General features: G+C 51.3%; 3 protein-coding genes across 3 annotated transcripts; 2 read left to right on the top strand and 1 right to left on the bottom strand.

The window, feature by feature from the left end:
* Positions 1-32: 32 nt before the first annotated feature.
* Positions 33-3,288, bottom strand: BDW70DRAFT_132716 (uncharacterized protein). The gene has a single exon (XM_073736201.1). The coding sequence runs from the start codon at positions 2,904-2,906 to the stop codon at positions 213-215; it is 2,694 nt and encodes an 897-aa protein (XP_073597807.1). The 5' UTR covers positions 2,907-3,288; the 3' UTR covers positions 33-212.
* Positions 3,289-4,974: 1,686 nt separating this feature from the next.
* On the top strand, positions 4,975-6,253 carry psf3 (DNA replication protein PSF3). The gene is made up of 6 exons (XM_073736200.1): positions 4,975-5,021; positions 5,088-5,156; positions 5,213-5,271; positions 5,342-5,531; positions 5,592-5,700; positions 5,746-6,253. The coding sequence occupies exons 1-6, from the start codon at positions 4,980-4,982 to the stop codon at positions 5,811-5,813; spliced, it is 537 nt and encodes a 178-aa protein (XP_073597806.1). The 5' UTR covers positions 4,975-4,979; the 3' UTR covers positions 5,814-6,253.
* Positions 6,254-7,976: 1,723 nt separating this feature from the next.
* On the top strand, positions 7,977-10,817 carry BDW70DRAFT_158236 (uncharacterized protein; the record flags this gene model as incomplete). Its single annotated transcript, XM_073740483.1, has 4 exons — positions 7,977-8,004; positions 8,063-8,131; positions 8,216-8,487; positions 8,538-10,817. The coding sequence occupies 4 exons, from the start codon at positions 7,977-7,979 to the stop codon at positions 10,815-10,817; spliced, it is 2,649 nt and encodes an 882-aa protein (XP_073597805.1).
* Positions 10,818-11,680: the final 863 nt, after the last annotated feature.

Here is an 11,680-nt window from a genome sequence, read left to right as displayed (position 1 = left end):
TATTGAGCTTCAAATAGTTACGAGTTTCAGTAGATGGACCGTCATTACTTGTCTGAACTATAATGTACAGAAATTCAGTTATTGCTATTTTACAGTATTCCAGGCCGAACCGTCAATGCATAATGCTTCCAACCAATACACGCTAATGGAACCCCGAAACACCCAAACAGTGTTGTCAATAGGACGTAAAATAAAAACGGAAAGGAATGTGACTAAACAATGCTCTGCCTCCAGCGGTCAATGACGGCTCTCTGCCCAGGATCAATCGCCTGCCGCATTGTGGATTGGCGTAGGTTCGGTGGCGTTGCGTAACTTAGGTTTCCGTTGCCCAGGATTGCGTCCATGTAGAATGTATTAGGGTGAACTATCGGATGGCCATGGGGACCAGTCATACTTGGCGCCTGATACTGTGAGAAACCGCCTGGTGTCATGGGCGGCCCATTAGTGACTGGTAATTGCTGCATGGACATTCGATGATCGAGAGAGCGCTGCTGAATGGCGCCATGAGGACCAGGAGCTTCCTGCATCAAGGACGGTTGACCGGCAGTGGATGGGCGCGGCGCATGGAGAATATCTGCCATACTCCTTCTGTAACGAGGAATTTTGAGACCTGAATTTCGCTTTTCAGCAGCTTCTTTCTTAAGACGAGCACGTCTCTGTGCTAGGGTTTCGTCTTCCTGGGATGGTTCATCCTTGGTATCCTTGTTTTCATCTTCCTTCAGATGATCAAACTCTGCTAAAATCTCAGTAGTAAAATCTGTATCGGCCTTGGATATATTACGCTCATGGCCCTTTAGCCGCCTAGCGCGTTGACCAAGGGTTTCCCCTTCATCTCCACTGTCATCATCATGATCCGGAGCGAGCGCGGCGGGATTCCCTTGCGAGTACATAGTCATAGGACGCTGGTCAATAGGCGGAGGTAGTGGCTCGCCCCGTAATCGCGCGCGCCGCCTGCTAAGCGGCTCACTCTCTTCCATCTCCCTCTTCTCCATGAGACCCAGGGGCCGTACCTCGTCAGTAGCTTGCGCCTTTTCCGGGAAAAGCATGCCAAGAGGAACGTCTTCATCATCTTCTTCAACGTTAGGATGAGCATCAGGAGGTTCCCAAGCGAGGGCAACAGGCTTCTGCCGTCGGTGTTCGCTCTGTTTAGCTGCTACCGCCTCAAGCTGAAGAAGAGTTGAATGCATGCCGCCAGCATTAGCTGCCGTTCGGCGCCTCTGTTTGAGGTCATGCTTCCTTTGTTCCAGTTCTGCAAGTAACGTAGCTGGCGGCCCGGTGTAATGGAACTCTTCATCGTCGGTGCCCTCGCTGCCTTCTTCGCTGCTCTCCGAGCCTTCCTCCGAATCACCTTCACTTTCAGAACTGGACTCACTGTCACCTCTGCGTAAATGGGTTGTACCGAGCGCTTCCGCGGCAGATACCTCCGTGTTAGGGTGTAAGCTGTGCGTCGAGAAAGAACTGGACCGGAGCTCCTGTACCGAGGGTTGATGTCCCAGGTTAAGGGCGCTTTTTGGTCGCAGCTTTTTCCGTTGCCCAGACATGTCTTTTGAGAGCTTCCCATGTTTCGAGCTGCTATACACCTCTGGACCCACTGGACCGGCGAATGGATGGTCTGTGAAAGCAGTGACAGGGGCTGTAGTGGAGGCATCAAGTATACTGTCCAGCGTCGCAACTGCTGAAGTCTGCGCGGGATCTATGTCAAGCGATGCGCTTGGCTGCTCGAAGAAGACACTGGCACGAAGGTGTGGCGGTACTTCTGATGGCGGTCTCGTCCGTCTCCGATCGTCGCTGGTGGTTTGGTTCTGATCCGCCAGCCAGGGTGCGGATTTCCTTTTGTCAGGCGAAACCGCATCCAGGAGCTGCGTGCGGCGCTTTTCTCGCTGCGCTTGATCGGGTCGCTGGGAAAGCTTCGGCGGCAGATTGATCGTCATAGGAACAGGGGCGGGATAGTACACCATATTCTCGCCCTCCTGCGGCTGTTTGTATGGCTGGGGTCGGCTGGCGAGTGGAGGCCTTGTCAGCGACACCCGTCGTGCAGGATCCAGCCCCTTATCCATCGGAACGTAATGGACGCCGTCAAAGTCATTGAACAGGACTCTAGCCTGCTGGTATGTGTCACCGGACGCAGCCGACGACGGTCGCTCCATCTCGACCGCTTTCATCTCTGCATTGTATGGGTCGTGCGCGTACTGGTTGAAATCGACCGTGGACAAAGGAACGGCGTCGGGAAGCGGAGGAAGGTAAGCATGAGCGAGAGGTAGAGTCGCTGTAGCCTCGGGATATTCTTCTAGCGCAGGTTGTTCTGAGACTTGAGCCAGGCGAGTCCCCGACTGAATGGAGTCGCGATGAGAGATTGCGTCCTGAGGAACATAGTTAGAAGCAGAGGCCGAGCCCGCGCTTGACCGTCTTTTTTCCATCTTGCGAATCTCGCTCCCAATATCTGCGGAGCTCAAACTTAAGCGTTCAGCAGCATTCTCCAGCCTTTCAACATTATGGACGTAGGCTCCTTGCAAGGATTGAAGCCCAGGGGTCGGATGATTGAGAGGAACAGACCGTTCGGTGGTTGGTGTTTGTAGAGTCTCCGCGTGGTGATCGGTCGGGGGTAGACTACTGCGACTATTGGAATCCGGCCCCGTTGGACTTGGATGATCGGCTAATACCTCGTAGTCGTCTTCCTCTACCATGTCGTAACTGGTCGTTGTCAGCGATCGAACCAAGGAGCCCAGGCTCCGAAAACCGTTTTTCTGGTCCGTTTCTGCACGTTGCAGATGTTTCCCAGCCCCGATGTGGTCCGCATCCAAAGGGAGTTGCTCGAACGGAGCATGGGGCTGCGGCGACGGTCCCCTAGAGTCGTCAGAATCCGATGGCAGCTCATGCTCGCCTTGCGCGACAGCGTTGTACGCCATCTTTGAACGATGTTGGGCACACAGATGCACAAGCAATGGCCATTCAAAATGGTTCTGATTTGTTGTCGTGTGACCGCGGTCCTGGCGGTCTAAGCAAAGTAATCCTTAAATGACGATGGCCAAAGCCCGCTAGGCTCACAGATAAGGCGCCCAACGGTCAACGGAAGTTCAAGGGATCATAAGGGATTATGCAAAGTGAGGGATGAGAAAGCGTTGAATGATTTTGCGAAACGAAAGACGAAGAAAAAAGGAATGGACGCCCGGATGAAGCGAGATAAAACGTCTACAATAAAAGGTCCATTATTATCATCATTATTGCTCTAAAGGATAATGACGGCCCTCGAAGAAAAAGGCCAGAAACCTGGAAGAGGAGTCGACCCGTGGACCATGGAAGACCGTTGCCGGTCAGATCTGGCCAGAGTTCCAGAGTCCTGACTCTTGCGGGAAGCAACGACTGCTAATTTTGGATACCACTGAGGGGCAAAATAAGCCCAACTCCGGAATGGGCGCCGAATGCATCCTGATGTTGTGTCTTGCTTCCCTCTGATTGATTACTGATACGCTTTACTGCTCAGGAGGGGCTTAGCAGGGACTCGAGAAATGCATTCGGTCTGCACTGATTACTACTACTTCGTACACTGCATTAACGTTAATTCATGTGAACCTGACAATGGCATCCAGCGACCCCTCGAGTGGAGAATGGGATATGTTTGGGTCTGAGATCCACGCCCAAAAGTTCCAGACACGAACCTGCGACGATCATATTCAGGAGCCCTGACCGTGCGAGAACAACTGCCGAGATTAATTTTTCTTTCTTAAGAGTCCAAGAGCTTACTGCGACTGCCGCCACGTCGCAACAATCTGCTGAACTCGGTTAAATTCTTGATCCGGCGCGGAATACCGTCGACGTCATAGAATTTGCACTTCTCGAGACGACCGTTGTGGACCGGATCGCCTCCAGACGTTCAGGCACCGAGATAGACGACTTCCATTCGAGTTTCCATAGTCGGAAATACAATCACATTACCGCAATCGGTAGTTGTGCGGTGATCCCGCGGTCAACCCGACTTGCTTTCAGCTGAATCCTCGCATCAAGAGGCCAGATTACCCTACTCCGTATCATGAGATACCGCTCTGTACCTACCCTGCGGTTAGTATTCTCGTTGATGCCAGATTATGAAGAGTGTCCTTCTAGAGGTAGCACGGCATAAATAGGACACTGAACCAACGCTAGTGCCGTTACCCAGTCATCTAACATGCATCTTCCGCGCTGATCCTAGCTTTTGTCTCGGTCCCCATCGCCACATATTTGACTAAGCGGCTTCATGTCTCTTTCCGGGGCTCTTAAGGCTGAATTTGTGATGAATACGACTAGCAGAATGTGCAGTCGGGACCTAGCAGAACGGATCATCAATGTGAACCATACTCATATTCAGGGTTCAGTCCCACGCGCTGTGCACCCACGTTTTGCTCAACTTACAGTAAATTTTGTCTTCTGAACTGCATTTGGTATGCGGGACGGGAACATGCTTACTGTAACGGCAGCCCTTTTCCTTTCCCGGGCCAGAGAGCCAAAGGTGACAGGCCGGGAGAATGACAGTCACGAATACCACTTAAATGGCTTTTGATGCAAGTGTCCGCAAGTTGCCGGTTTAGACATTTGTCTTGAGGGCCTTCGAATTGGGCAAATACTGTTTTCGTTCACAGGTCTCCTAACCAACAGAAGCAGTACTTCGTTGATACCTCCTTTTTTATAGTATATGCAAGAAAAAGTACTTATCTTATTTCTATGGTTCATGTCACCTAGAAATATGACTGTCAAAGACTAATTTGGTAGTCATGAGCTTTTTTGGCTTAGCAGTTCTTTCCCGATAGTTTATCGTCAAGCACTTGCAGTTTGGTAATATGCTCCATACTCTTTGAATGCGAAATAAGCAAGTAATATGATTGGCGGGAGCTTGCCGATTCAAGCCACGTGATACCGCGTAGCGTGACGCGGATCTCTGGTTGCTTCTCTGGGACATGGTCAATCTCGAAATTGAATTGCATCTTTTGACATGCTAACAGACCAACATGTCTTATTATGACATCGATTCAATTCTAACAGATGCTCAGGTACGGCTGAGACTTTATCATTTCTTAAGTTTTCAATAACGAAGGCTGAACCTCGCTTTTTCACAGAAATTGCCATGCACATTTGAACTGGATGTCCCCGGGCTTGGCATTCTAGAAGGCAATCCAGGGGAGAGTGTGAGTTTTCCCTCTATGGGTGGGAAAGGACATTCACGACTGATGCAACTGAGCAGATAAAAGCGGGATCCCGGATTGATCTCCCACTATGGCTGGGCGAAATGCTTTCTATCGGGTAATTGCTTCTCTTACACCTCAGCTAGTGACTTGACTTGTCGCGACTTGCATGTCTGATTTTCAGGAAGAGCACGACTAGGGACTTCTCGACTAGTTACTCTTGACATACCGTCTGCGCTCTCGGAGCGCGTGATGAATGCGTTAAAGGCGGACCCTCGGACTGTCGACCTGCGCTCGCTAGCGCCGAACTATTACCGGCTGAGTGAAAGAGTCCTGGAGCTTTTTGAGGAGGAAGAGATGGTTGATATTCTGAGCAATGTAACAACACCCACATTGCTGACATAATTGGAATCGTCTTTGCTAACCCGCACTGATTAGACTTTCAAGAAGCGTGCTGCTGAGATCGCCGACCACGCGCATAACCCCAAGGGCGCTCTTGGAGACGGGGTGGAGTTCTTGCAAGGTCTTGATGAGACTGAGAGACAGTGTAAGTGGCACTCCATTGAAAGCTGGATATCTACTCATAAAATAGTGTTCCGCGTCGCGCATGACGGTGCCAGAGAGACGCGCATCTGGGCTGGAGAGGCCAAAAAGAGATGAGGAGCAAGTCTGTTGATGAGTGAGACATGAGGAATGAGCTGTGCTCGTTCCATTTTGAGTGGCGCTTACATCAGAAAGCGAAATCTCCTATACTATCGGTGTTGGAGCGGTTTTGGTGAACCCTTGGCGAATATCTGCCCTAAAACCATATGGATGCCATATTTGGCTATCGCTTGTCGAACGTGCCATGATCCCTGGGTCAGAATATGGACGATAGCTGCCTAAAAACTCAGATTGCCATTCCGGACCAGCTCTGGCTCCTATCTCAATTTTGGAGCGGGTTGGAAACAACGACAATACGCTATGACGAATACGCTATGACTATGATACGGGATGCTGGAACCGACCCAATCAGGAAGCAATAAAGAATAAGAGAGCAAACAATTTTCATTCGCATCGTCGCAGTGCCAGGTAGTTAAGAACAAAGAAACTGTAAAAAGAAAAAAAAAATCTCCCACCTGAACTGTCTTGACCACGGACGGGTACGGACTGGATAGTTGTATTCGTAGAGGGATAAGGCAGAATGGAGTTTCTCCACACAGCTTGCAAAAAGGCTGAAAGCTTTCCCGTATAGTACAAGATCGAAGGCTAGTATATTACCTATTTCTTTATTAACAGCGTATGAAACGAACTCCATTGGCACTGGACATGAATTGAAACCTGAAAAATGGCTGAAATCTCCATACAAGTACTGGCCTTCATGCATTTCGATCTAGCGAGTCTGAACCCTGAGAGCTTCCCGCACCGAACCGTGGGTGCCAGTAGTGCGGGGCTGATCTGAGATATTGGCAGAAAAAAGTCACGGCTAAAGGGGCTCTGAACTCCAACCACCGCACTGCACAGTCAACGACGCTGAACGAGGGTACCAAGGTAAAGGGAGATCATTTATAGTGTGGCAGGGGACCTGCTGGGATCGTCTCTATCTGCAGCTCCCGTTGGCAAGGGAGATACTCATGAAACCGTCCAAGAATGCCCACGGTGCGTCTGATTGGGCTGATTCTGGAAGAATCTGACCAATCGTATTGGCAAATGAGGAATCTCCTGTGCGGAACCTACGGGACTATGCTTTTTATACGATGTTCAGCTAAGAAGGCCTAAGACTCTCAGGAGGAGACGGCGGAGAGTACCTGACCTTAGTGGCCTTTAGCCTTCGGCAGCTTGCGCGCTTGTTGGTCGACAAAAAGCCCCTGGAACGACGGCACTGGCGGTCTTGCGCATCACCTCCCCTCCAAGTTGGTCTGGATCCTTTACGCTCAACACTAATGCTGCGCGCTGAAAGTGTGAATGGAGGCTGGAATGTCTCGTTGACCATGACGCAACAGAACTGCAACAGTCTGCATTCATGGCACCCCTCGCATTAATGACATGGCAACACTGTTTGTGATTGACATTCAGGGACTTTTGGTAAACATCAATGGCAGGGTGAGCTCCTCGTGCAGTGTGGGGATTAAGCCTGTGATGTCTTCCCCCTTGGCCGCCCACCAGGATCCATGTTGACTGGTCACGAATCACAATTAATATCGAACTTGCGCTTCTTATCGCATCTTTCCTCGTCTCTCCTCATTTCAGGGCGCTCCCCGGCCACTCCCTCTGTTTTGAGGCTGGTTTCTCCCTTCAGCAGTCCCTTCAACCATTCCCCGCCACACACAAATAGCAGTCAAACAAACGCGCGCCCCATCTTTGAGATCTGGGTTAGCAAACCCCTCGCGTCATAGCTTTTTTTTTTGTCAACGGGACGGGGCATGGTCTTTTGCCCTTGCACCATCCCATCGCCTGGCCTTTCCAATTCCTACTTATGAGACTTGCAGCTGGTGGATACATCCTCTCCATCCAGCTGCACTCAATCGGCAACACTGTGCCCTTGCAAGTGATACCAAACAGTGTCACAGGATGGAGGGCAATCCACAGCGCCGGAGCTTCAGCTCAGGACACACAACCACCACCACCACCCCGTCTTCCTTACGACACTGCTTATATCCCTTGCCGGCCGCGACGAGCGAGAATGGGAGCCAACCGCACAGTCCTAAGCCAAAAAGTTTGTTTCATCCTGTGAACATCACCCCTAGCGAAAAAATAGATTGATCTAACCTAATTACCCTACCTGCAGAGCAATCTGAAACCTTGAAACCTCCTGCGCTTGCGCGAATCAAGGGCAGAATCAATATGGAGACTCCAATACGGATGGGCAATGGTGCGAACTTATACCTACTCTGTGCGTCACATAGGACTTGCTATTGATTCATCTTTAGACATGTCGTGGTTACAGGATGCAACCCCCATGGTCAAGACCCCGCGAACACCTCAAAGATCAAGATCCCGTACGTGATGCGCCTGCGCTTCTTTCTCAAACAAAGATGAAGAATACAAAGAGGCGGGTGTGCTGATTCTTAATATCTGTACAGACACTCCCGATCCCAACTCCTCGGCAATAGTGAACCCATCTTCCGCCCTACTACAAGACTTGCTGAAGGAGCAACGTGCGTCACGAGGTGCCCGGACTGGTGGGCTAGAGGAGTTGGAGGGGAGTCCACAACGTACGCCGGAGTGGTGTCAAAGCCAGTCCCTCACTAATTCCCAGGATGAACCGGGCTCCGAAAAACAGCAAACCACAAAGCTGTCATCGAATGGCAGTGTGAGGCGTCCGCCGGAAATGGGAGTCCGGGAAACGGATCAGGTTGGTGTTGTGGTGCCGTACTTTTTGTATGCCTGGCTGAACGAGTATAGTATATCTCGAAAATCAGCAAACAAAACTTCGACCTCAAGCTGGAGATCTTTCACCGTGTGCAGCAGCTATCAGTATTGGAGAAGAAGCTGGAACGGATGCAAGAACTAGAGGATGAGCTCGAACGTATGCGTGGCTTGGAGGATGAGGTGCAAGAGCTTAGGGCCGCTGAGGAGGACAACCAAAGACTACGAGAGTCCAACGAGCAGCTGCGTCAAGAAATTGACAAACGGGACCAAGCCGTTACCGAAGCCGTGGAACTTATCTGTCAACTAGAGGCTAGGGTGGAGGAACTGGAAAAGGAGAATCCTCTGTCGTCGACGGCGCACCATCCCTACCTTGAATCCGGAGTTGCTACGCCCAGGAATACGTCCACGCCCGATATCCCAGAGAGAACATCCTCAAGGCGCGGTACTAGGCATACAGAACGTCGCCGAGTCTCATCCGGTTCCCGTAGTCTTCAGCGAGCGCCGTCCTTCCTGTTCGAAGATAACAAGAGCACGGCGGCGCTTCGAAGTCTTTATGTGGGGACGGATGATACCCCTATCTCTGCACCGACACCAATCACAAAATCCGAGAGCATGAACTCCATGGCTGAGACAGCTGAGCCAGAGTCACCAAGACTAAGTGCTCTAAGCGAGTGTAGCGAACTGAATATTGACGATACTTTGGTCTCGGGAAACGGGTTTGACCAGATCGATATTCCGGTACGGCGAAAGGAAACAAGCACTCAGGCCACGAACCTCTCGTCCGTCACCCTCCGCATGTCCGATGCTGACACGGTCCGTGTAGACCAGTGGGTTCCCGGAGAGATGGATGATACCTCTAAAGGCGGTACTACGCGGCGAAGGGACGTCTTTAAAGAGTCCCAGACGTCAAGCCCGAGTAGCTCCAGCCGCAAGTCTAAGTTGGAAAGCATTTTTGGAAGCGCACGGCTTCCCCCAACACCAGACACAATGACTACAGCCTATCCAGCCTGGGCCAATGGCTCATCCAACAGCACCATCGCTGACAAGAGCCAGTCCGACCTGCGACGATGCCTGATCCGAACACGGTCTGCCGATGAGCTTACAGCGAGGCGAGGCTCAATTACCATGGAACCCAGAGAAAGCATGGACTCGAACGTAAGCAAGGTCACATTCCCACGGGCTAGTCTGGACGACAGGGACGAAGACCCTGCAATCTTCCCACTGAATAGCATCCAGCAGCCCCGTCACGATCCTTCCGCCAATCATGGAATCTTCGCCGGAGATTTTGAAAGGGTCCTCGCCCGAATGAACAAAGACTACTACTGTTCATCTAGGCCAACCACCCGCGACGAATTAACGAGTCTAGGCTCTTCGCCGCTATCCATGACCGCCGAGGACTGGATCGAGGCAGCCCGCCCCGGCACAGATCTTGTCCCGGTGGACTCCCGAGTCGTAGGTGCACATGCGCCGAGCCAGTCTTCATTCCTAGGTCGTCGGCACAGCATCGACTCTGCAGTTCGTGAGCCCACACTACCCATCATCCAAACTATTAACCCGCGCGCTCTTAAAGACGGTGACGCACCGCCCTTAACAGCGGAGCCTGAGCCCGAGACACGCCGCAGAATCAGCCTCCTTCCACCTTTCTTCAGCCGCTCCGCCAATGCTCGGAGACTCCAGCCCTCCCCCATTCCAGACCCTGCCGACAAAGACGACGGCGCCCCATCCCCGGTCATCCGCAAGACGCGGAACCCACCATCCAGAACTCACCGCCCACTGTCTGGAGTCGTACAAGCAAGCGAATTTTCTGCTTCTTGCGGCCCAACATATGTCGAAGACGGCATGTCCCGTTCCTTTACAGAAGCAAACCTCAACTCGCCGTCCTCTTCAACAACCAGACCATCAACCTCCAATGGTGGCAAAGACCATCACAAACGCCGCGGCTCACTTGGCATCTTCGGTTGGATGAAGGGTGCCAGCGCCGGGTTGGGCTCCTCGCTCAAGAAGTCGGATGTATCACAGCAAATCCAAACCTCAACAACCTCCAACAAACCGGAGACTCAAATTACGGCACCCCCAACAGTACCAACAGCACCTGCTTCTGCAAGCACGACTGTCCGCGCCACGTCACGCCTTGCGACTTACGATAATGTCACTCTTGCTGTAAAAGAACCTCATAGCAAGCCCACTGAATCGGCGGCCGAGGAGTTGGCAACCTTTGCAACTCGAACCAGACATCCAACGCGCACTGACGATTCCGCTGATGAGCATGGGCGGCGTCCACGGTACATGGAGCGACGGTCGAGACGAACTTGATATTTTCAGCACAGACCCTTCACGTCCGGTATTCCGTCTTTTACGTCCATCCAATAGATTCACTATCTATACATAATTTACGACCCACATCACCTTTGAGCGGGACGGTCCGGGCAAATACCAGTCCACCAACCTAACTACTTCTTCCTGATCTTATGTGTCACGATACCCAATGAGCACTGCACGAGTATGAAAATGAGCACCCTACGTTCCGCTTCTGATTTATTATCCATTTGGCTTGACGTCGGATAGTTACGTTAGGAAGCATTCGTCATATGGTGTTGAGGACGCTATTTTCATTATGTATTTTAGTATGACCCAAGCATTAACCATGTTAGAGTAGCAAAACGACGATGCTGAAATAGGCCGCCGTTGTTTCCGTCATAAGTCCTACATATCTCTTTGTGCCTATTATATATGATAGAAAACCATAATACACCTAACATCCTAAACTAATGAATCGCAGTCATCAACTATTCTCCGTCTTAAGAATAACGGGGTTGAAGACGTAGCCCTCCCCTATCAACTCAAGCTCATCCGGAGCTACGCATGATGGGTCAACAGGCCATCTTCTCAAATCTCGAATAGCAGTGATGTAAGGAGAATTGAGAACTAGTGAGGTACGGTGAGCTTTCGGCGTCGAAGCTTTCGAGAGAGATTAGGCGATCGATCGCTCGGTGGCCGAGGTGGGACTTGATGATGTTGACGAGCATGCTAGCAGCTCGGCGGAAGCTCTCTTGCAAGTATCTCGCAAGAGCTGAGGCGTAGTGGGCTGAGGAAGTGCATGATTGGTGATGATTTTTGTGGGAAAACAGGAGGAAATGTTATTGCACCCTCTACCGGGCCTGACTTCTATAGACTCA

This window comes from Aspergillus foveolatus (genome assembly GCF_047715535.1).
Source record: "Aspergillus foveolatus strain CBS 279.81 unplaced genomic scaffold BDW70scaffold_13, whole genome shotgun sequence".
NCBI lineage: Eukaryota > Fungi > Ascomycota > Eurotiomycetes > Eurotiales > Aspergillaceae > Aspergillus > Aspergillus foveolatus.
Note: the sequence above shows the minus strand (reverse complement) of the source record. Positions and strands in the feature narration are given on the sequence as shown.